The sequence below is a fragment of the Fusarium subglutinans genome (genome assembly GCF_013396075.1).
Source record: "Fusarium subglutinans strain NRRL 66333 chromosome Unknown NRRL66333_c0000339, whole genome shotgun sequence".
Lineage (NCBI taxonomy): Eukaryota > Fungi > Ascomycota > Sordariomycetes > Hypocreales > Nectriaceae > Fusarium > Fusarium subglutinans.
The window spans coordinates 1,456-23,774 of record NW_023502402.1 but is presented as its reverse complement, the minus strand read 5'-3'; the positions used below and the strand labels follow the sequence as shown (position 1 = coordinate 23,774).

At 48.4% G+C, this 22,319-nt stretch overlaps 11 protein-coding genes across 11 annotated transcripts; 6 read left to right on the top strand and 5 right to left on the bottom strand.

Annotated features, from left to right (window-relative positions):
* Positions 1-293: 293 nt before the first annotated feature.
* On the top strand, positions 294-3,106 carry FSUBG_13413 (fungistatic metabolite; the record flags this gene model as incomplete). Its single annotated transcript, XM_036678302.1, has 3 exons — positions 294-567; positions 617-2,370; positions 2,420-3,106. The coding sequence occupies 3 exons, from the start codon at positions 294-296 to the stop codon at positions 3,104-3,106; spliced, it is 2,715 nt and encodes a 904-aa protein (XP_036531129.1).
* A 1,344-nt stretch (positions 3,107-4,450) lies between these two features.
* FSUBG_13412 (kinase-like domain protein) lies at positions 4,451-5,233 on the top strand (the record flags this gene model as incomplete). The annotated part of the gene is made up of 1 exon (XM_036678301.1): positions 4,451-5,233. One exon carries the CDS (start codon positions 4,451-4,453, stop codon positions 5,231-5,233), a length of 783 nt encoding a protein of 260 aa, XP_036531128.1.
* Positions 5,234-5,284: 51 nt separating this feature from the next.
* On the bottom strand, positions 5,285-5,728 carry FSUBG_13411 (uncharacterized protein; the record flags this gene model as incomplete). Its single annotated transcript, XM_036678300.1, has 1 exon — positions 5,285-5,728. The coding sequence occupies one exon, from the start codon at positions 5,726-5,728 to the stop codon at positions 5,285-5,287; it is 444 nt and encodes a 147-aa protein (XP_036531127.1).
* Positions 5,729-6,371: 643 nt separating this feature from the next.
* Positions 6,372-7,519, bottom strand: FSUBG_13410 (uncharacterized protein; the record flags this gene model as incomplete). The annotated part of the gene is made up of 2 exons (XM_036678299.1): positions 6,372-6,448; positions 6,499-7,519. 2 exons carry the CDS (start codon positions 7,517-7,519, stop codon positions 6,372-6,374), a joined length of 1,098 nt encoding a protein of 365 aa, XP_036531126.1.
* A 2,728-nt stretch (positions 7,520-10,247) lies between these two features.
* FSUBG_13409 (carbonic anhydrase) lies at positions 10,248-11,360 on the top strand (the record flags this gene model as incomplete). The annotated part of the gene is made up of 3 exons (XM_036678297.1): positions 10,248-10,394; positions 10,442-11,127; positions 11,180-11,360. The coding sequence occupies 3 exons, from the start codon at positions 10,248-10,250 to the stop codon at positions 11,358-11,360; spliced, it is 1,014 nt and encodes a 337-aa protein (XP_036531125.1).
* A 1,092-nt stretch (positions 11,361-12,452) lies between these two features.
* FSUBG_13408 (uncharacterized protein) lies at positions 12,453-13,050 on the bottom strand (the record flags this gene model as incomplete). The annotated part of the gene is made up of 2 exons (XM_036678296.1): positions 12,453-12,508; positions 12,663-13,050. 2 exons carry the CDS (start codon positions 13,048-13,050, stop codon positions 12,453-12,455), a joined length of 444 nt encoding a protein of 147 aa, XP_036531124.1.
* Positions 13,051-13,735: 685 nt separating this feature from the next.
* Positions 13,736-14,185, top strand: FSUBG_13407 (NAD(P)-binding protein; the record flags this gene model as incomplete). Its single annotated transcript, XM_036678295.1, has 2 exons — positions 13,736-13,811; positions 13,869-14,185. The coding sequence occupies 2 exons, from the start codon at positions 13,736-13,738 to the stop codon at positions 14,183-14,185; spliced, it is 393 nt and encodes a 130-aa protein (XP_036531123.1).
* Positions 14,186-15,053: 868 nt separating this feature from the next.
* FSUBG_13406 (amidase signature enzyme) lies at positions 15,054-15,485 on the top strand (the record flags this gene model as incomplete). Its single annotated transcript, XM_036678294.1, has 1 exon — positions 15,054-15,485. One exon carries the CDS (start codon positions 15,054-15,056, stop codon positions 15,483-15,485), a length of 432 nt encoding a protein of 143 aa, XP_036531122.1.
* A 338-nt stretch (positions 15,486-15,823) lies between these two features.
* Positions 15,824-16,378, bottom strand: FSUBG_13405 (uncharacterized protein; the record flags this gene model as incomplete). The annotated part of the gene is made up of 2 exons (XM_036678293.1): positions 15,824-15,847; positions 15,905-16,378. The coding sequence occupies 2 exons, from the start codon at positions 16,376-16,378 to the stop codon at positions 15,824-15,826; spliced, it is 498 nt and encodes a 165-aa protein (XP_036531121.1).
* Positions 16,379-17,186: 808 nt separating this feature from the next.
* On the bottom strand, positions 17,187-19,868 carry FSUBG_13404 (C6 zinc finger; the record flags this gene model as incomplete). Its single annotated transcript, XM_036678292.1, has 3 exons — positions 17,187-17,358; positions 17,452-17,652; positions 18,253-19,868. 3 exons carry the CDS (start codon positions 19,866-19,868, stop codon positions 17,187-17,189), a joined length of 1,989 nt encoding a protein of 662 aa, XP_036531120.1.
* A 1,052-nt stretch (positions 19,869-20,920) lies between these two features.
* FSUBG_13403 (tim barrel metal-dependent) lies at positions 20,921-21,916 on the top strand (the record flags this gene model as incomplete). The annotated part of the gene is made up of 1 exon (XM_036678291.1): positions 20,921-21,916. One exon carries the CDS (start codon positions 20,921-20,923, stop codon positions 21,914-21,916), a length of 996 nt encoding a protein of 331 aa, XP_036531119.1.
* Positions 21,917-22,319: the final 403 nt, after the last annotated feature.

Sequence of the window (22,319 nt, the reverse complement as noted above, 5' to 3'; positions counted from 1 at the left end):
CTTGGAAAGCAATAGTGACAAGAAATGGTCTGACAGTAAGCTAATGAACACGAGATACCTTGGGGGGGAGCGGAAAGGAAAGGGATGTGGGCAGGTGATATACCTGAGAATATTCCGCTATCGCCCAGCGGCCGTCCCAAGTGATATAACGTCAAGGTGCCGCAATCTCACTTGTGCATTGTTCTATGGTTTCTGCATGGGAAAAGTTAATCCTTGGAGAAAAAAACCACATTCGTTCTTTTTTTGTTTACACAGTCTCTCGTTATACGCCGCTTCGTTGCCTTGTTTCCACCATGTCACTCTTGCGTTTTGCTGCACTCGGTGCAGCGTTCCTTCACTTGCCCTCCTCCTCCTCCGCGAGTGTCATCGTCCGCAGGGATCTGACACCGCCTGAAACCCCCAGAGACGGCTGGACGTACCTGGGATGCTATGTCGACAGCGTCTCGAAGCGCGCGCTCGATGGGCCTGTGCACTATGACACTGAGGGTCTGACCGCTGAGACGTGCGTGGCCCATTGCGTAGGCCTTGGCTACGCCTTCGCTGGCATGGAGTATGCTCAAGAGTGCTGTAAGTCAAGTCTTCCAATTGTCTGTCAGTGATGATTGACTGTTTTCAGTCTGCGGTAGCAAGAAGCCTACTACCAAGGCTCCTGAGGCCGATTGTAGCATGGCCTGTACTGGTGATGCTGATCAGCCTTGTGGAGCTGGTGATAGACTCACTGTCTTTGGCAAGTCTTCTGCCGGAGGTACTGCTGTGCCCTCCGGCGAAGCATCCGCGACTGCTTCTGCCACTGGCACTGCAACCGCTACCTCCGGCCCCATCGCCACTGATCTTCCTGACGACTGGTCCTATGCCGGTTGCTACATTGACCCTCCTGGCCGTGCCCTTTCCCCATTCGGCACTTCCTCTTCCCAGACACCTCAGAAGTGTATCGCCACCTGCATTGAGAACGGCTTCAAGATCGCTGGTCTGGAGTACGCTGAGGAGTGTTACTGCGGTAACGCCCTCAACAATGCTGCGTCCAAGACTACGGAATCGGACTGCAACATGGCCTGCAAGGGCGATGACAGCCAGATGTGCGGCGCCGGCAATCGGCTTTCCCTCTATTCCAGCGGTGATTTTGAAGTGTACCCCATTCCCGTCGCTCAAGAAGATGACCTCCCTGGTGACTGGGAGTACAAGGGCTGTGTCTTTGACAACAACAACCCCTATGTGCTCGAGTGGCTGTACGAAGACTCGGGCAGCTACGCCACCAGCAACATGACCGTCCCAACCTGCCTGAAGCGCTGCCAGAAGTTCGGCTACTCCGCTGGTGGTGTTGAGTATGGTCGCCAGTGCGTCTGTGGCGACCTGAAAGCAGTTGAGGCTAAAGGCGATATCTGGAAGGATGATAGTTTCTGCAGCATGGCCTGTCCCGGCAATCGTAACTACACGTGCGGCGCGGGTAACCACATCAGCTACTACGAGTGGACGGGCACCTCGCTCAACACGTTCCATTACGCTTCTGGACCTGCTGCGGGTAGGTATGATCACTTCTCCACTTCCCCCATCATCCCACTCATCAGCTCTGTTGGCATCAACGACAAGGTTGTCTTTGTGGAGAAGCACGGTACGTCTATGGATAACACTGAGGGCTCCTTTGAGTTTGACTACTCTACCAACACCTACCGTGAACTTGCTCTCAAGACTGATGTCTTCTGCTCTGCTTCCTTCACTCTTCCCGATAAGGCTGGCCGTATCATTAACATTGGTGGGTGGTCTGCTGAGTCCGTCTACGGTATTCGCTTCTTCACTCCTGACTCACCCCAAGGAGTCGACAATGGCACCAATGTCTGGGAAGAGGACTACACGCAGCTTCGTCTCTTTGATCCCCGCTGGTACCCCACTGCCATTGTTCTCTCCAACGGTTCCATTCTTGCCATGGGTGGAGAGTCTGGTTCTGATGCTCCCATCGTTCCCTCCGCTGAGGTTCTGCCCCACCCTGCTGGTGTAACCAAGTCGACTTATCTCGACTACCTTGAGCGTGCTGAGAACATTGGTCGAACCAACTCATACCCTCACATGGCCATCTTGCCTTCTGGTGGTATCTTCTTCACCCAGTTCAATGAGTCTCGTATCCTTTCTCAGGTTGACTTCCAGTCGATCAAGAAGTTGCCTGATATGCCTGGTCAGGTTGACAACCCCTTGACTGGTCGCAACTATCCTCTTCAGGGTACCATGATGGTTCTACCTCAGAAAGCTCCTTATACCGACCCTGTCGAGGTTCTCATCTGCGGTGGTACTACTCATGAGCCCGGCAATGAGGCTCTTGACAACTGTGTCCTCATGGCCCCTGATACCCCTGATGCTGACTGGGTCATTGAGCGCATGGTAAGCATCCTCTGTCCCCTGTTCCCGTCATACATACTAACTTTCATAGCCCTCCAAGCGTGTCATGCCCAACATGGTCGCTCTCCCTGACGGTCGCTATCTTATCCTCGGTGGCGCCCAAGTCGGTCGTGGTGGTTTTGGTCTCGCTGACAACTCCAACCTCAACGCAGTCATGTACAACCCCGAGGAGCCTCTCGGTCAACGCATGACAGTCCTTGCTAACACCACCATCGCCCGCATGTACCATTCTGAAGCTACCCTCCTCAGCAACGGAAAGGTTCTCGTCTCTGGTTCTGACCCTCAGGATGAGGGCAAGCATCCTCAAGAGAAGCGCATCGAGTACTTCTGGCCTGATTATCTCCTCTCTGGCGCTGCTCAGCCCAACTTCACCATCACAGACCGTGATTGGGTTTATGGTGAGAGCTACACTTTCACTCTCACCTCTGACCTTGAGGAGGGTGCTTCTAGCATGCGTGTTTCCCTCATGGCCTCTGTTGGTGCTACTCACGGTGTCAGCATGGGTCAACGCACCCTGTTCCCTGACTTTTCCTGCAGTGGCAAGACCTGCACCGTGACAGCTCCTCCTGACGCCTTCATCAGCCCTCCTTCTTGGTACCAGATGTTTGTGCTCGATGGACCTACTCCCTCACATGCCATCTGGGTCCGAATTGGCGGTGATCCTGGAGAGCTTGGTAACTGGCCCAAGCTTCCTGGCTTCACTCCTCCTGGTGTTTAGGTCACTGCTGCATCTGGCACGTAATCAGAAGCACTTGCTTCTATGAGAGTATGATCAACCATGGAGCATACGATGATAATCATCAAGCGCACGATTTTCTTTAAATTGTTTCTTAATTATTCTTCTCATCTTGGGTCGATGTACCTATGCCTTTAGCTAATATTGCTGGATTATGCACGCGTATAACAGCGTTGCACAGGACTGTTTCATTATGTATTATGTACCTGTACATATTTTATCTAATTCCTATGCCATATCTTACCGCGTGTTCATCATTGAACGTATTTAGAGGGAGCGAGATTATTCACACTCTCAGCAAAACGCCCCAGTTCAAGTTGCCTGCAACAAACGCCTAAAAATATGGCTCTGACGACTTGCTGAATGTCGCCAGCGATAGATGAAACTGTAACTAAGGCAAGTAGTGACTGTCTCATTGGGAGGGCGTGGTCGCGCGCGATTCGCGTTGGTGCTTGGACGCTAAGAAACGCGTGTATCGCGAGCAAAATTCACTATCATGTAGGGTAATTCCAGCCAATATTCAATCACAATAATAACACTTTAAAACCAGAAAGTGCAGATAGAGAGTGTTTGCTATAGTCTCTATAATCTCTTACGGGTCAGTGTGTTTAAGTAGCGGTCGTAATAGATGTAATTAGGGATCGTTCTGTTGGGGACTAAATGGGTAAATCTACTTATGCCAGCTTTGAGTTATGCTTTGGCGGCAAAGACAGAAGTATAGAATGATATACATACAGAACAGCTCAAAGTATGTACTGAGTGCACAACACCGGCCAGTAGATCCGAATCACAACTTAAACAAGTATACCAAACTATTCAACATAAGAGATGCTCAATATTGAGAATCACCTCACTGCAGCCAGCAGATCAGTTCAGCTGTATTTACTTGTCTGAGGACTCTGCCACTATCCAATCACAAGGCAAGATGGCCGAGCGGTCTAAGGCGCTGTGTTCAGGTTTGATTTAAACCAGTGACGATTCGCAGTCTCGAAAGGGGCCTGGGTTCGAATCCCAGTCTTGTCAACGTTCTTTTTGCACTTTTAGCACTGACAGACAATATCTATTTTTGCCCTTGGCACTTAATTGTTTGTCGCGTCTAAGTGTAAACTTCTGTTCTTTTCTTTTTCATCCGTATTCTGACAATCACCCTTATTGTGTCAGTGTGCATATAACCGGGACTATTTACTTACCAGAGTTTCCCCAAATTTCTGCCAACAGAGACTCCCCTCACAGACCCTTACTCAGCACTCACCTAAGCCGCCGCTACAACACCAGCCGACAATGAGCAGACTCCAAGAAATGATCAAGCGGGATAAACGAATCGCCATGTACGGCGACTCTCCTCCGCCTCCAAGAACGCCCGCTCCTTATCCAGAAGGCGAGCTCATTTACAACTGCCTTGGCCGCCACGTAGTCCGCCATGGCAACACCGTCACAAAGTACATAGTGCATCCTGATGGCATGGGCGCTAACGATCAACCAAACGAAGCGCACGTGCTAAAATTCGTCAAAGAACATACTACGATCCCGGTTCCTGAGGTCATAAGCAGTGACTGGGATCGCATTGAGATGGAGTTCATTGAAGGCCAAACATTAAAAGAAGCATGGCCCTCACTCCAACCAGAAGAGCGCACAACGATCCTGTCTCAGCTCAAAGATTACATCGCTCAGATGCGGGCGCTAAAGGGTACTTATCTCGGTCGCTTCGATGGCCAAGGTGTTATTGTTCCCAGTATGATGACCCGATCGGGCGGGCCTTTTCATACCATTGAAGCATTCCACGACTGGCTTGTTCGACCGCCGAAAAGAATCACCGAACAGTCTATGTACTGGCATCAGATCACGACGCAACTGGCGAATGACTGCCCTATTGTCTTTACCCACGCCGACATCTCATCCAGAAACATCATCATACGCGACGGTCGGATAGTTGCGCTCTTGGATTGGGAATGGGCGGGTTGGTATCCCGAGTATTGGGATTATGTGTTTGCGCTGCGAGGTCTGGATAAGATTGACTGGCAAACACTGGGGAGTAAAGTGCCGTCGTTGTTTGAGAAGCGCTATGATATTGAGTACATACTGGTGAACTTCATCACGACTCTATCGTAGGCTAATGGCCCGGCGAATGGACAGTACACCAACTCTTGCAGCTCTATCCATTTAGCCAACACATCCATCCAACAACTTATCCATCAACTCCCCCTCAACAGCATCATACCACTCCTGCGTCTGATAACCTTCAGAAACAAGTGCCTGAAGACCCTCGAGTATAAAAGTCTGACAATTCCAATCGCTTATCTTCTCTCTTCCCTCAACCGGAGTACCCGCAACGACATTAACCGGGTCCATCTCACGACCCTTCCAGACCTGTACAGCCCCGACATTAACGTGGCTGAGGTACGTGGCACTGAGGGCCCAGTCTACTCCCCGGTGAATTCTGTCGACTTTCCATGGGTCGCCTTCATCCTCGTGCTGCGCGTGCACGGTTTCGTGAAAGCTTGGGTCTTCGGGGGATGTGAAGTACGCAAGAACGTGGCGGGCGAAATAGAAGTCTGGTGTTCCTCTAAAGATGTAAAGGGTGATGCAGACGGTAGATTGGCTCATACTTGGTCTATGATAGATGTGACAGCACAATGGAAAGCAATTGATCTGTTACTGGATATCTCTCCAAAAACCTAGATTGTCGCTACTGTTTTTTCTCACCTCATCCTTCAGGATCGGCGGCTAGATAAAGTCTGTCGCTCGACTCATCTTCTGTTTGTCCACCGGCCGGCCAAACAAGCAATTTGATCGCAGTGTATTCCGCTTTGGGAGATCCCAGCGTTTTGAAACGTGTTGGTTGTCCCGTCTCTCAATGCCGACCAGTCATGAGCCACATAACAACACCAGGCGCTTGGGATGAAAAGTCAGCCCGTTTACCCGCGTGATGGAACGTCAAGCAACCAAGCCTGGTAACAGTCTGCATCCGATAACCAACACCTTACACGCTGCAGGAAATGTTCAGTAAACGGCCAGCCACTAGCAGACGATCACAATTGGCACATATTTTGGTACAAGCTATTCATATTCATCAATACCAGTAGTACTCCATACCCCGTCTCCGGAAGCCCCAGCATCTTGTGCGTTAGAAATGGAACACGTAAAATGTATATTGACGAGTGAGCTCTGTAACCCAAACTGGACTCATTTCCCACATTGGTCACATGAAGTGAATTACTAAAAGGAGGATTGGAGAGAGAAGAAAAGCTTAATCGCTAATAGATTGCCTGTAATGTTCGACACCCTTCCACTTCTGTGCATCGAGAAAGGCCCTAATAGCTTCATCTAGCCACTGATAAGCATGTTATTCTCACAAGACTTGGTGTATGACTTACTGGTTTCCCGCAGATGTTCAACCTCTCTAGGCGACCGGTAAACATGCTTGACAAAATCCTCCAGTCCCTCGAAACTATCAGCGTTGAAACTGAGTAGTCCCTCAAAGTAGACCGTCACAAGATACTCCTCGAATGAAAGCCCAGCCAGGGAGAAATATTCCTTTGTAAGCTCGCTGGTGTCGATACTTTCACCATCCGCCTCTTCTCCCTCGTTGTCCCCATCCAATTGTCCTCCGTTGATTTCGTCGTCATCGTTGAAGCATGCGTGCACATCAACCGCCGACACCAAAACGCAATGACCCCCGGATGGGCTCAAATACAGGTATGCAAAAGCGCAGTGTTGTTGGTCGAAATGGAAGCGGCACAAGTAGCCTCCCTGGTCGTCATCAATGGCAGCTGGACATTTGATGAGCTTCGATAGCCGGAAGTACCAGGCCGAAGCGCTCGGAATACGGTGGTGTAGCCTATTGCTCCGGATAAATGCCTCAAATCCGATGGGAAGCACAAGGCCCAGATCGCTGACTTGCTTGACCAGAGCATCGACGTCAACTTTCGGCGCTACAGGTCGATCACCTTCAACTCCATTGTGTGGGCGCATCTCATCCACCATATCCTCGTCCAGAGGTTCAAGCCACTCGAATGACCCATCGAGCTTCATCCAACTGATCAGATCAGGAGGGGAGCATCGAATATACGGTCCACCTTCACGCGGCAGTGATAAGAACTCATAATCCCTTCTTGGGATTTCTTCGCTCATTAAAAGACTCTCATCGTCCAAGGGCGGGATGTGAGAAGGATATGAAGGGCATAGACGACGGGTGCTATGGCTGCTTCGTGGGGGAAACAGGGCTGCCATTTTCTGGGCGTTGCGAGTCCATTCTTTGTAAGGCTTGAATGCTATTTTTGCTGCGCTGAATAGTGCTTTGTTGAAAGTCTGGAGGACGGAGAGTAAGTCAAATGGATTGAGATATTTGAGGATTGCGATGGCGACTTCTGGTGGGAGGGTCTGAAACGACGGCATTGTAGCGAGTAAATAGATGGAAGACAGGATGAACGTTGACTGGAAAGGCGGCAAAGAGGTTGGCTGCCTTTAAAACGCGGGTTCTAACGATTGAGGTTTAGTAGCATCGTGAACGCGGAATTAGAAGTATACCGCGATTCCGTCAAGTGACCTTTGTCTGCCAATGCTCTAACTTCGCAGCACCTAGTTTGAAAGAGATGATGTTAGTGCATCCCCGCTTTGATGTACCCCTGTTGCTTCCAAGTCCCGGCTGGTTCCAGCGTTCTCTTCTTCACTACTATCATCTGCTCATTTCACACGTGGACAAGCAGGCCCAGCCTAGGTCGACAATTGGGGTCGAGCATGTTCATCGCGTACTTGCTTACGCGTTGAGTTCTGAGCGTGACACAAGAGGGGTTGGCAGTCCCGTTAATATACAGAGTAATAAACCCAACAAGAAGACAAGACTGTGAAGCATAGGTGTCCGACAGGCAGCAAATAAGATAAAAGTCATTTACGCGATTGTTAAAAAGAAATCGAGCCACAGTGAGGGCAAAAGAAAGAGCTGTCGGTGGAGAGGCTCGAACTCTCGACCTTTGGATTACTCTAATCTGTGATTAAATCATCAGCTTTATGCTATGAGACCAACGCTCTAACCAACTGAGCCACACCGACAAGGTTCTTGATGTCTCAGTCGCTCGGAATTAGGTTTATCATCACCGCCACAAATCGCGCCAGATCAAACGACTGGAAGGCGATAGTATTTGTGCTTCAGTATGTATTATGCCTATCCAGCGAGACGTGCCGTGGTATGAGAACGAGTTATCGCGTTTGTTTGTCCGTGTTGGGGACCTGCCACTGGGGGTCTCCTGTGCCACGCGTTCGGACGCGTCCAATCGCAAAGACGTGCCAGCGGAGTATTTTAACGTGATGCGCTGGGAACTGACTCTGTTTTATGGTCAATCACAATTAAGCGCGCGTAATTGAATCTGACTTGGACTTTAGAAAGTCCGGTCAATATTCTACGTGCAATGGCGGAAGCTCTTGTGAGTTCAAATAGGGACCAGGGTACATGTTGTTTTCTTGAATCGTTATACGACCTCGGAAACTTTCTCACTGCGTCAAGGTGAAATAAATACAATGACATGGAGCAGTCTTCAAACGGATCTATAAGTTCGTTGCCTTTTTATTACTCTGACCTAAGTTGCTCAGGATTGTAGATAAAAGCCTCGTGCTGGGTCCTGAACTGCAAACTGGTGTAATAGTGTAGGGTATGAGCCATAGATTCCCTTTACTATAGAATCCACAACAATTGTCTACGTGCTATGTATCAAGGTATTATTTAATGCGCACAGTTGGCTACGGCTAGTCTTACGGAATGACCACTTTTAAACGGTCATGACAAGATAATTCAGGACTGCCGATGCATAATGACACCTGAATGGTCGTGGATGACGCGCGGTCAGGATCGGAACAAACAAACCCGGAGACGCGAATAACAACGGATGCAGGTAACAAATATTTGCAACTGCTAAGCCACCCGATATCTTACATACACACTTCTCGTCCTCCATGATCTCTTGGGCCATGCGTTCCTGAAGATCGGTAGATCCCGTGCTTGACAGAGTGTGAGCCATTCGATAAGCTCAATACCATTGACACATTCATTTGAGTACTCCCAACCTTCGGAAGGCAAGACAAAAACAGAGTCACAAACCAGACCAGTGACCGTGTACTAAAAAGTCCAGACCTCATTCAGAAACCCCCAACTTCCCGTACCAAACACTGTTTTAGCAATCAAAACAGGATAGCGTGTATATCGGAGCTTCACTTCCGTTTCGACAGTATCTATTATTACAACAAACAGCGTTGACACCTAACTGAAATCGTACCGATTGCCGTAATTCTTATCTTTAAGTATAATCATAACCATAATGTTTCCCCCTGGCCCCTGGCTTTAGTGTGTCATCGTGCCCCGAATGGTAAGCTGGAAAGGCACTAAAAGTTCGGTAAGCGAGGCCGTTTGAGGTTGCGCCCCTTGCAACAGGACCTGCTACTTTTATGGTCGGGGGGAGAGTCTAGACGCGAGTCTTTTTTTTAATAAGCGCTGGGAGTTTAGTTCTTATCGGGGTGATAAGAGAAGGGATGTTTCATCTTGGAGACTTCATCTTGACTTGGAGCTATGAGATGGGATGATTGGAGTCAATTGATGAGATGCTGAATGCGTGTCTTAATCTCTACTAATCATTAATGACATTCATCATCACCAGACCATGACGAATATCGTCAGCAATGTGTATGTCATCTCTATCATCCGTCTTGGTCTGTTTCCCAAGGCTTCAGGCCATCCTTGGCATCCGAGACCGGGAGAGTCTCAGTCTCCTCGTCGCGACAAGACCTGCGGCGTGAATCACGCTATTCCCCACCTCCGCACGTCAAGGTTTAAGGTTACCTTAAGCATACCTCACGAAACAACACTAACACGCCGATGCTATTTTCGACCCTCTACTCAATTAAAACCTGTTTACTATAGCCAGACCCAGATCTTGTATTAAAACAATGCCTCCGTCCAACCTGCTGATTTTTACTCATCATCGTTCGATTATCCTGTTCTTTGTTTCCTAACACTGTTTAATTCTTCTCTTCTTTGAGGCTGGCCTCTCTTTTGTCAAGTGGATAATATTATTTGTTTCAGTCCTTACAGCCAAGCTTTACTTTTTTCTCTCATTTTTTGTCAAAGATAATCATCATGGCTGGTTCCATTTCTTTACGGGCTCTTCTCTTGAGCGCTTTTGCCTCAAAGGCGATTGCGAGTTGTGCTTATGGTACGCTGTTGCAGCCGAGAGCTGAGGGTGGTAAGGTTGAGGTTAACACCTTCGGTTACACTGGCAAGATCGTATGTACCCAGATTAACACAAACATTGGATATGCTGACAATTACAGGGCCCTACCAATTGGGTTGCTCTCGATCCCCAGGCCAACGCTCTCTGCTCTACCGGCGTGAACCAATCTCCCATCGACATGGTCGCAGGCGCCAACGCCATGGTCCCCGCCAGCCAGCTCAGCCTTGAGATCCCCGACATGCTCGAGGGCGCGGAATTCGAGAACCTCGGTACAACCGTCGAAGTCGTCGCTGGAAAGGGCACCATGTCCTTCCAGAACAACAGCTTCACTCTCCAGCAGTTCCATTTCCACTTGCCTAGTGAGCATCTCGATGCTGGAAAGAGTATGGCTATGGAGATGCACATGGTCTGGGAGAGCGCTGATGCTAAGATCGCTGTCGTTGGTGTTTTTATCGATGTTGAGGATGGTGCTGGTGGAAGTCCTGCTGGTAACGCTACTGCTCCTGCTCCTCCTGCTGAGACACCCGCTGCTCGCAAGCGTGATGGTTTCACCAAGGTTGTTCGCAAGAGCGAGACTGAAGGCAAGGATAAGCGACAACTTCCTGGTGTTGGCGGTTCTTTCTTCCACGTCAACGCTCCTACTACCGCTGCTACTACTGCTTCCAACCTTCTCGAGACGGTCTTCGGTTCGGTCGGTGAGATCTCTGAGCCTGGAACTCTTACCAAGACCAAGGGTCTTAGCATGGCTGAGCTGGTCAGCACTCTCGCCGCAGGATCTTTCCAAACGTAAGTTCACCAACTGATACTCTCACCTGAATCATGCTAACAAGTGTATTAGATATGAGGGATCTCTCACAACTCCCCCCTGCAGCGAGGGTGTCCGATGGCTCGTCTCCGACCAGAAGCTGTCCATCAAGACCTCCACCTTCCACAGCGTTCAGTCCGTTATTGGCTTCAACTCTCGATTCCCTCAGGGCGCTCTTGGTGAGCCCAACGCCCTTGCAGGAGTGGCGGCCTAGATCTAGCAATGATGATAAGAGAAAGAAGCTTGGTTGTGTAATAATATTGTCCTGGTATACGAGTCTGAGTCGCGCAGGTATACTGGCAGGCTCACAGTTAGGAACAAAGAATAGAATCGGTGATCGTATCCTAGCCATTGCTCTGTGAATATGTGTTTGGGCAACCTCTTCGCATAATCAGCCGTTCTACGTTGATCACAAAACGCCCCGAGATAATGTTTCTATCTGTTGGAACGCTATAGTTAGCCGTGATACGAGAGTAGAATCCGTTTTATAGCCAGATCTGCGGATATAAAGACCACCAAGCTGCAAATCATATAAAGGACCTTCAAGACCAGGCCAAGAAACACCGAACATTTCCAACGAGCCTTAATTTTTACAAGCATCAGATCAAAGAAGAGTAGCACGAGAAAGATGCTGGGCATCTCCATACAAACGCGGTCAGCCTTTAGAATCCATGTTAATGAGCTCTTTGAGTGGAATGACATGTCGCTAACTTTAAAATGCAAATTCTAGTACTGGCGAAAGTAGTTCTAGACTTGGGTTAACACCGGCAATAAGGTATGAGTCAGAATGCTCCTCAGTCCCTCCTGGCTTTTGTACTTCACAACTCCCTATACAGACTAAAGGTCCGAAAAGTCTGCACATGTCGATGAAGATCGGATCGCCGGGACCACTGCGTAACAACTAATAATTAATTATCCAGGCTAGAGGGGCCATGGCGCTATAGCGTCTTCGATTTTAACCACGGAGACATGTTCAGAACACACGGCCCTGCTGCAAAAGTCATTGGTCACACGTGCGATAGAGTTAAACTCTGGTCTAGCAATCGGAAAGCTATTATATATAGTATAAAGAGTAGCTACTAGAAATTAACATATAGCAAACACTATCTAGACTAACAGTAAAAGTGATATTCTTACGGCTTTACAAATGGCTAAAAAAACAAGCAGAAATAAAGTAATTAATAAGAATTACTTAATTAAGAAGAATGTAAAAAAGCAAACCTGCGTATCGCAGATGGCTGGATCTCTCCCGCCGGGAATTGAACCCGGGTCTCAAGCGTGACAAGCTTGCATACTGACCACTATACTACGGAAGACGAACAGGCTCAAGCCTGCTGTAGTGAGGGGATTGTGATTGGAGCCCTGCGATTGGAGTTTATACAGACAAGCATCAACAAACTCAGTTTGATTGAAGCTGTTAACGCCCCCAAAAGCTTGGTGTTCTGGAAATGCGAATTAACGGGTATATTAACATCAACGTTTACCCTGATCTCTTTATCTTGATTAGAGAAATTACGCAGTGTCGCGTTAACCAAGTCGTCTGGTCCGCGACAGAAGATCAGCTTGGGTTCTGTCTGCGATATATCGCCTTTCTTTGTTTCGACACTGTAGTCAACACAGACACCAACGACAGCCTCGAATAGCTCGGTAAACTCAATGTTACCACGTGAACACCACCCGACGATTATTCCGCCCCACTGCCTCTCTCTTAGTCGCGACTCAAGTTCGCTGAGGTTGGTGCCTTGGGCGTCGAGGTCAAAGCCGATGTTGGCGAAGCGAGACGACGTCGAGGCAGGAACTCTTGTCTTGGACCATTGTTCCTTGAGAGTTTTTCTTATACTGTGCCCGTGGAGATGCTGAGCAAGGGAAATAGTGAGAATGGGAATTGGTGGTGAGGTCGCCATAAGGAGTACTTTTGAGGAGTTTGTTGATGATGTCTTGAGGTTGCGCTGTGAGTTCTAATAATGGGAGATCGAATGAAGATGTGGTTGCGGATATTGGTTGAATTGAACGCCAGAATCTGTAGCCTTAAATACAGATCGACTTGCCCATTTCTTAAGTATTCTGATCGTACAGTAAGCTGATGATTACAAATGTACAAAGCTGGAGTGAGATGCCGAGGTCTTTCCAAGACGCCGACTTGGCAGCCAAGTGAATTGAAGAGATATAATACATAGGACTAGGGGGCACACTGATGCGTCAGAAGAAAACACACAGTAATTCTAAGTATACATCTAATATTACTCTGTCGCGGTTGTCCCAATGTGGCCCGGATTTAACTTACCTATACAAGTGTCAACTTGTGTTCATACTGGATGAAGCTAATCCAAATCAGTTGTAAAAGGTTGGGTAGCTTTATATAATGCAGGTTGGGGATTTAAACGGACTTAGCATCGCGGCTCCGGCGTTAGATCCGGTTGTTGAAGAATATTATAAGGTACTCAGCCAAGTCTGACAGGCGCCTACTTGACTAGAGCCTGTGCTCAAGGGGCTACAAGCAAGAGTAGGATACCCAGAAGTCAGTTTATGCTAAAGATCTTACAACTTTAACAGTGAACTAAGAGATTCCCCTGCTAAACTGAGACTATTATGGCGCAGTTCGGTGCAGCAACGACCAGACGAGAGGTTGTCGCAGCCTTCCCGGAACGTGTCAAAGACAAAACATGTCAGTGTTCCAATTCTTTGGCTTCATGGTAAGTTCGAAGACTGATTGCGTTTCTAGTTCTTATCACAGGCCCTTCTCCTAGCGGTATTGGTTCAGCCACTGCCTACGCCCTAGCAACCGGAGCTCCCCGTACGCTTGTCCTTCTTGCCCGCTCCAAGGCCAAGTACCAACCTGTCACTGACAACATTCACGACATCGATCCCCTTGTCAATGTCAAGTTCGTCGAAATAGACCTCGCATGTATGGCAAGCGTCCGCAAAGCTACTGAGGCGATACTTGCCGATAGAGACATCACGACCATTGACGGAGTGTTTAACAATGCGGGTGTCATCACCAATGATCTCATACGCACGCCGGATAGATTTGAGAGTTAATTTGCAATCAACCACCTCTCGCACTTTCTCCTCACAAACATGCTCATGCCTCGACTATTGACATCGTCGTCCCCAAGAGTCGCCAATATTTCGAGCCTAGGACACAAATACTGCGAACCAATGTTTCAGAATCCCCATTTCGATGATATAGCCCGAGAGCTATAACCCCGCTGAGGCATATGCTCAAGCCAAAGGAGCACAGGTCCTCTTCTCTGTGGCACTGAACCAGCGGTACGCACAAAAGGGACTTTGGTCTTTTGCCGTGCACCCTGGTAACATGGACAGTGGGATGTATAACCACATGAAGCCTGAAGTATTGATGGATATGGCACAGAGAATTACGGGGAAGAGTCTTGGAGATGCTACTGAGGCGCTTACGAAGACGTCTGAAGGAGGTTGTGCAACTGGCCTCGTTGCTGCGTTACCAGCTCTACCTTCGTTTAGCATGATAGCACAACGAAATTGAGAGTGCGATTAGAAGTGCAAAGATGAGATAGTCACGAATTCAGCAGTTCTCAATAGCAGGGCGTGTCATCTTCTAAGTGGATCTTGGGCATAGTGTACGATGCTCTTCACCTCGGGGACCTGTCTCTTTGTGACTTGAAGCTTGGCATGATACTCAGTCGGCCGCTGCATCTCAGTCCGTTCCTCCCTTTCAGTTGTGGGTAAGAAGAGACTCACTGACCGTGGAGAACTAAACGCCTATAAAAGGACGCTGCAAACCCGCAAGATGTTGGGCTTCTTTATCCTTAAGCTCAACCCAGCTCAGTTCGCTTGCACTTCGAGTCCTCACCCCAAAGAGCTCAACAGTTTGTCTTCCTCTCCAGACAAAAAGACCCAGCACTTATGATCTCGTAGTATCTCCATCATGCACTTCCCAAGCATTGCCACCATCCTCGCCTTCGCAGCCACCGCCGCAGACGCTGCAAAGATCAATCTCGAAATCGGCTACTTCTCAACCATCGTGCCCCCCATCGGCGGTAACATCCCCGGCATCGGCTGCGGCCCCTGGGCCCTCGCTACGGCAGCTGACGGCTCTACCAAGAGTCCGACCGGCTTGAGCGGGGGAGACGAGTGCCCCAACTCTGAACTGAGGAACTTCTGCCAGCGGTTCGGATGTCCTCAGACGTTGAGGTTTGGCGATACGCTTGCTTTCCAGATTCAGTCTGGTAGTGGGCAGAGTCTTACGGTCAAAGGGAGTGTTCTCAATGGAAAGTCGCAGACTGTGACTTGTGGACGATCTGTCGTGACGTACTCTGGGAACAGGTACCGCACTAATATCTGTTACTTCGATCTCTGAGGAACAGACTTTGTATGGTACTCAACCTAAGCAGTCTCAAGGAGTATGGAGAACGATGATTTCAGTCACATATATGGTTAACGACCAAAGTTTACACATGAATATTTCTTATCTTGTCATATTTGACTGAAATACACAATATCCTGCAAATAGATATTCCTTGTTTGTGGCCGAGAACCTAGCTCTAATATTCCATTCTCCATCAACAGTGACACCATTGGGATATCTCCCTTACACGCAGCATGGTTCTTCTTATAACCTGAACTCGAGATGCCAGTTCCAGTGGTCGCATGCTGGTAGTCTTTGGCACCAGTATCCATAATCCCCTCGTAGATTCATCATAGTAAATGACCTCCCCAGAGCTGGAGTTGTAGTTGATACACCTCTCATCGTTCCAATACATTTTGACACTCCCTTACTGATCCACCCCCCTGTTCAGAGTCACCATCATGTGCGACCTCACTTCCAGCATCCTGATTCATTTCATTCCTTTCCTCCTGACCAACGTTCTGCCCTTCGGGGTCACGACTATCATCCATGTTCCTTTTGGGATTCCGGTATTTGCTATCCTTGACTCTTGCGCGTTTAAGAAACGTGGAGCGTTCAACCATGAATCCTTTATAGGGATGCTTATGACTCATGTATCTACGCCATCGGGGCAGGGCACTGATGATTGATTCTGGGCTAATAACCCACTCAGCAGGGTATCGCTCTTCGCCCGGCTGAGTTGGTGGCTTTGAGCACACGTCGCGAATCCATTCCCAGTCCTTGTCTGTGAGCATGGTAAGCTGCTCGGGATGGTCGTCGTGGAAGCGCTGTAACTGGCGTCCAAGCTCGTATGGCATGAAACGCTCATGCATGGTGACGGAATTGAGGAAGGGTTCGGTTGACATTTTGTAGTCTTTCAATAAATAGTAGTATGGGGAAGTTTTGGGAGAAGATGATGTATGTTTAAATACTTGCAGTGATTGAAGTAATATAAAGAAGTAAATAGCTTTGATAAAAAAGTCCTTAAATAATTTTCTATGTGGCGGTAAGTTACTTGCAGTTCTTTATTAAGATTAACACGGCGTCTTTGTTCTTCCAGTGGCTAAGATAATTGTGACATGATGCGGGCAGTTAGTCATTCAAAGCAGACGGACTGTTCACTGGTGACATCACTCCACTCGTAACTGTGATGCCTTTGTTCTAGCTACACACTCCTCAGCCACTGACCAGTTTCTCAGGACGAGCGCCCAAATTAGTAATAGCTAGGTGAGTTCCGAAGCAAAGTGGACATGAACTATAATACCTACTAAAGCAGTACGGTCTTAAGAGATATAGTTTCTTGTTACTTAGTGTGAGCTGGCTATGTCAATCCGTTCCGCGTACTTCCCAGACTCATCCACTATTCACGCTTTGTGTACTCTACTAGGTATATATATCTTGGGGATTGATGCGTTAGATTACAGATACGTCAGATTGAAATAGGTCAAATAGAACGTGTTGTTCATTTCTAACATCAACCCCCTTATTGCTAACGTGTTATGGAATAAATATACTGCATATTTCGCTAACGATATATAATTCCAATAATCTATTTTTCTTTATTCTCTCTATCTCAAGACGATCAAGGGATCGTTTGAACGCCACTGTCTCTCTTACGACTCCACTCCTTAGATGGTCGCATGATTACACTGGCAGCTCATGGTAACATCTCTACTATTCACTGTCAGAAACACCGTAGTCAACGCCTTCTCGTTCAGAATTGGAGTCGTAGTTGATCTGCCTCTCAGTTACCTCGTGCTTTACGGGAATCTCCTCTTCATCTGTCTTTTTGCTTCCGATCTGTTGGCCAGCATTCCGACGCCTTCTCGTCGTTTTGGTTTGGCGTCTACGAGCACTAGTGACTTTCTTCACTGTACCGTTGTAGGGGTGTTTCTTTCCCATATACCCACGCCAACGATATATTACTCGTCGAACTGACCTTCCGCAACTGGTCCACTTCATGGGGTATCTTTCCTCGTCCATACTAGGAGCTCTGGCGCAGCATATTTCATTGATCCAGTACCAGTCCTCTTCGGTCAAAATGTCAATTATGTCAGGATGGTAGGTGTGGAATCGCCGGAACTGGCGTCCTCGAAGATACAGAAGACATCGAGGCATTTTGACAGGAAAGGTCTTTGGCCTAGACAGAAACAGGAAGTTATGGACATGAAATAGGAGAAAGCCATGGAATGAAAGCTCCTTAAATAGAGGAATTTGTAGAGTTCAGAAAGGCTATTGGTCCTTCAGAGTTCTAAGTTAGCTAAGAACATAGCGGTTCTATTTATCAATATTGAAATAGAACATGGTATGTTCTGTAATCATTTGCAGACAGACGGACTGTTCACAGTCCGATATATGTAGAAGGGCGGTACAATTCCAACGGCAACTCATTTCTCTTTATCCGCGATCTGTCCATCTGAACATAAATTGCTTCGGTCTACCATTCACGAGACTACAGGATAGCAGACTATAATTATTAAACACATTCTTAGTATATTAGTAATCTTATACATTTTGTACAGCCCACATGCCCTTGTTCTCCGAATGCAGTCACTACCCAGACTCATTCCAAGTTTCCAACACTGATGCCTTGTGAACATTACTAAGCACACCTTGAAAAACCTCTCTCGATCTTATTGCATGGTCCTTCTTGCAGCCCGAAATGCCACATACCTCATCCCACCATGAGTCATCATATGATATCACTCGTACCAGTGGCTGTCCATTCCCATCCAAGAACCGGGAAATATAGAGGCCATGGGGACCGTCATCTTCCTTTTCTCCATCCACATTGCTCACCCAAAGCCATCTAGAAGACGCTGGTATAAACCCACTCTCTTCCCTGCCTCGCTCCTCCATCACCACGGTACCAAGCTCGCCCAGTGCTAGGAACTGAGGATCCCACGCACCCTCTTGCCAGGTGACACTTTGTATGAGGTAAAGTGCCTCCATACGGACATCGTGGACCCGACATAGACGAGCGATTCCCGATAGCGGAAGCAGTATGCCCTCGCCGAGAGTGATATGACGAGGAACGCCATTGCGCACCTGCTGCTTCAACCATGCTGTGCAGTCGTCAAGCAGAGCTTTGAACGTCTCCTCGTACCGATCATAAGACAAGTCGCACGGTACAAGGATACAATCCAAGTGGATCTCTGATATGACGCAGTGTATCTCTAGTAGCTTCAGCCGGTGAAGATGGTCCTCGTCAAGGTCACTCTTGAGATAGGCCCGGATTACCTCAACCCATGACAGCGCTTGCTTGTATAGGATCCGTCCACGTTGATGGAATGACTTGATAGTTTCCGTGTCTTTGAGTGCCACTACATCGTGGGCCTGCCCTATATACGCCATCATTGCACTGTTAAATAATCTCCACCGACCGAGAAGCGACTTGGGTAAATCTACCCCAAACACTGGCGGTTCTGTGGCAGAGACCGTATTTATCTGCATGTAGATAGGTATCGCGGATATTATTTGGCGGGAGTATTGACACATCATAGAAAAGCAGAGGAATGTATGTTGAACCGATGTGATCTCATCTTTACTGCCTTCTGTGCTCCTTTGATGCGCAAGATGTTCGTTCAATAGAGCAGTAACGCTTTTCAGTATACTGTCCACCGATCGATGATTCCCCTGTAGAATCTCAAACAAGGCCATAAGAATTGTCATGACCGTCATGGTCCGTACAGAGACGTGCGCTGGGTCGAGCTTTAATCGCTCACGAAGACCCTGAACGCCCTTGAGGTAATGCTTAAGCGACGCAGCGTGATTTCTGTTCTTGACACTGCTTGGGCCCCAAACCTTGAGCGGCGAAGGTTTCGACTGCACGATAGACTGCTTCGTATCACGCGCGTCATCGGCGATGGCAAGGGTCAAGGCGCCAAGTGCTAGCACCAGCTGACGAATGGAGTCATCCTGATGCACACCAGTAAGAATAATCCCCTCGCAGAAATCCATGTAAAAACTGCCCGAAAGCTCCGGGGCCACGTGATACCGAAAGGCATCGAGGTATGGTACACTGTGCCCATCAAGCTCAGGCAGCGCAGCCGGAGCGAGCGGCAAGAACTTTACCGGTACGACCTGAGCTGGTGGCACGAGGACAACCTCATGCTTTGCAGGCTGCGTCTCATACCCATCGCATACAAAATCTCCCCGAATACACCGCGCGCACGCTGGTTTGCCCTCGTCACACTTGACGCGACGTGTCTTGCATGTCAGGCAACCACTGCGGACCTTGGGTTTGCTGAGACGATAAAAGCGCTGCTTGGATCTGGCGTTCCGTCGTGGAATCAGTTGGACGGGGACGAGCAAGGGCCCTGCAGGAACGAGGGGAGGAGACTGATTGGTCGCCATGAGGAGGGAGGAGAGTACGGCAGTGTCGAGAGGGTCAGCGATTAATTACCGAGCAGGATTCTTATATCGGCACATGGGATGGGGTCAGGTCAGCAATTTAGGGCTGAAAACTAGCGGAAAGTGCCGCGCGGTTTCTGGACTAGTCTTGTGGGGTAGTTGACTCTAAGAAAAGATCTTTTGTCTTTATCCAGCGAATTATTTATCAAGTTCCTACACTCAGCCTTGTTTTGAGCTTAGTCAGGTCAGCTCGCCGCTGCTATAAATATTAAGTCAAGGAATTGTATGACAAATTTGGAAGATTCCAAAGACATCTCGCGTGCGGTACCCGAGTGAGAGTCTGGTCTGACAGAGGAACTAAGTTAGCGTTGCGCGAAGGAAGAAGAAGCTTAGTCCTCAGCCAGTAGATAAGCAGTTCTTATCCGACCAATTACCTGCTTGAGCTCGTAACCCCACAATCGGAGAGTCGCGGGTAGGAATTGGGAAGAGAGATAACCTAGACCATATCTCGTGAATTAGTCAACTGGCCTATGAAATAGTGTGATCTATCTCTTGCATAAGTGAAGATATAAAGGACACAATGTCCGGAAACTTAATTGCCTGTTGAACTCCTCGGATATGCACCTTTACAACAATGCTATTATTATAGCATCAATCTTCAGGTCCAACTTGTTATCTAGTCTTCTGTTAAACTTCACATTCTAATTTACCATTGGGCGAAACGCTTACCAGGGGGCCTGACCTCTTGCTTATCAACATCCAATACTGAATGGTTATAAATGCATCAGCGGTTCTTTGACGAATGGGTGTCTTGTTAGTCGGAAGACAGATGTAGCCCCGCCATCAACTACCGTGGAGATCCCCGCTATTTTCAGCGTGTAACAACTGCCGCCAAGATCAACTCTATTTGACGGCAGTGGTCGACGGCTTGGGACTATGGAGCTGAATGGGCCATTGCTACGCTGACTGATGCGTATTTAATACCTCGTGCAGTGCGATTCTTGGAATCCCCATGTCACCGCTTCATCACTTCATTGCGATTTAGCTTGTTCATCATGTACGGTCTCAAAAGGATCCCGATTCATTCGTTTCTTGCGCACTGCTTACTATTCTCGCAAGCCGTGGCTAGGACTGCCTCTTCTGAAGTATGTGCTCTCGAGCCCGACAGCCGAATGCCAAATGGCTCCTGGGACTCTCACCTCCACGTCCTGGACCCAGTTCGTTTCCCGCCTGTTCCGGGATCATATGAGTTTGGTACATACACAGCATGGGATGCCACTATCGAAGAAACCCGCCTCGGCTGTTCACACATGGTTCTGATCCAGCCGTCCGTCTACGGAAATGACAATACCTTGCTTATTGACACTCTCAAGGCATTCGGCCCGGACAGAGCCCTCGGTGTTATCGTGTTTGACGTGGCCAACACTTCAACCGCACAGCTTCAAGAATGGAACGATCTCGGCGTTCGCGGTGTTCGGTTGAACTTTCAGTCGACGGGTGATGCCCCGCCGGCCAAAGAGCTCAGAGATATGATGCAGCGGTATGCAGATGCTATTCGCCCTTTCTCTTGGGTTTTGCAGATCTATATCGCCATGAAGGACATACCCGGTATCGAGCCCGTCATTCCAGATCTGGGAGTCAAGGTCGTCATTGACCACTTGGGTCACCCAGATATCCCAAAGTCGAACACCTCTGGGACTGCTCTCGATCCGCACACTTTGTCTGGGTTTGACTCCATGTTGCGACTCTTGGAGGGAAAGAATACTTGGGTCAAGGTTTCTGCCGTCTACCGCCTTTCGAAAGCCTCAGGACCTTTGTACACTGACCTTGATCCTCTCATCCTCGAGCTTTTTAAAGCAGCGCCATCTCGACTCGTTTATGCCTCAGACTGGCCACATACTAGATTCGAGGGACTCGATATCAAGCCTTGGACTTCTCATCTAATTGATCTGACAAAAGGAAACGTGGAGCTGCGTAATCAACTGTTCAAGGACAATGCACAGGAGCTATGGTGCGGTCAGAGTACAATAGCCAGTTCAGCAAAGCCTTGACATTGAAGCAGCATGTCTATCCAATTCCGGAGGTTCTCGTGCTCATATACAGTTAAATAACCAGTCATAGTTGTCTGGTCACCAGGCAATATAGGTCGGAATTGACACTGTCTATCTGGTCTATGCACGTCGTGCGGTTGTTTCGCCAGGTCACACGGCCATTCGCACAACAAGGATCAGCAACAGAGGATAGGTAGGCTGAAAGACATGACTATCGCCAAATGCAAACGACAAAAAACAGATAAGCCAAGTTCTCGTAATGTGGTACCGAAAACAGGCTCTGGAGATCGAACCAATAATCGGGTTGGGTTACTTGGTGGCTGAAACAATATTCTTCCCTGCTCATTGTTCCCCGGCGTCTGAAGTGCCCTCAGTCAACCCTATCCAAGTGTTGCAAACTGGG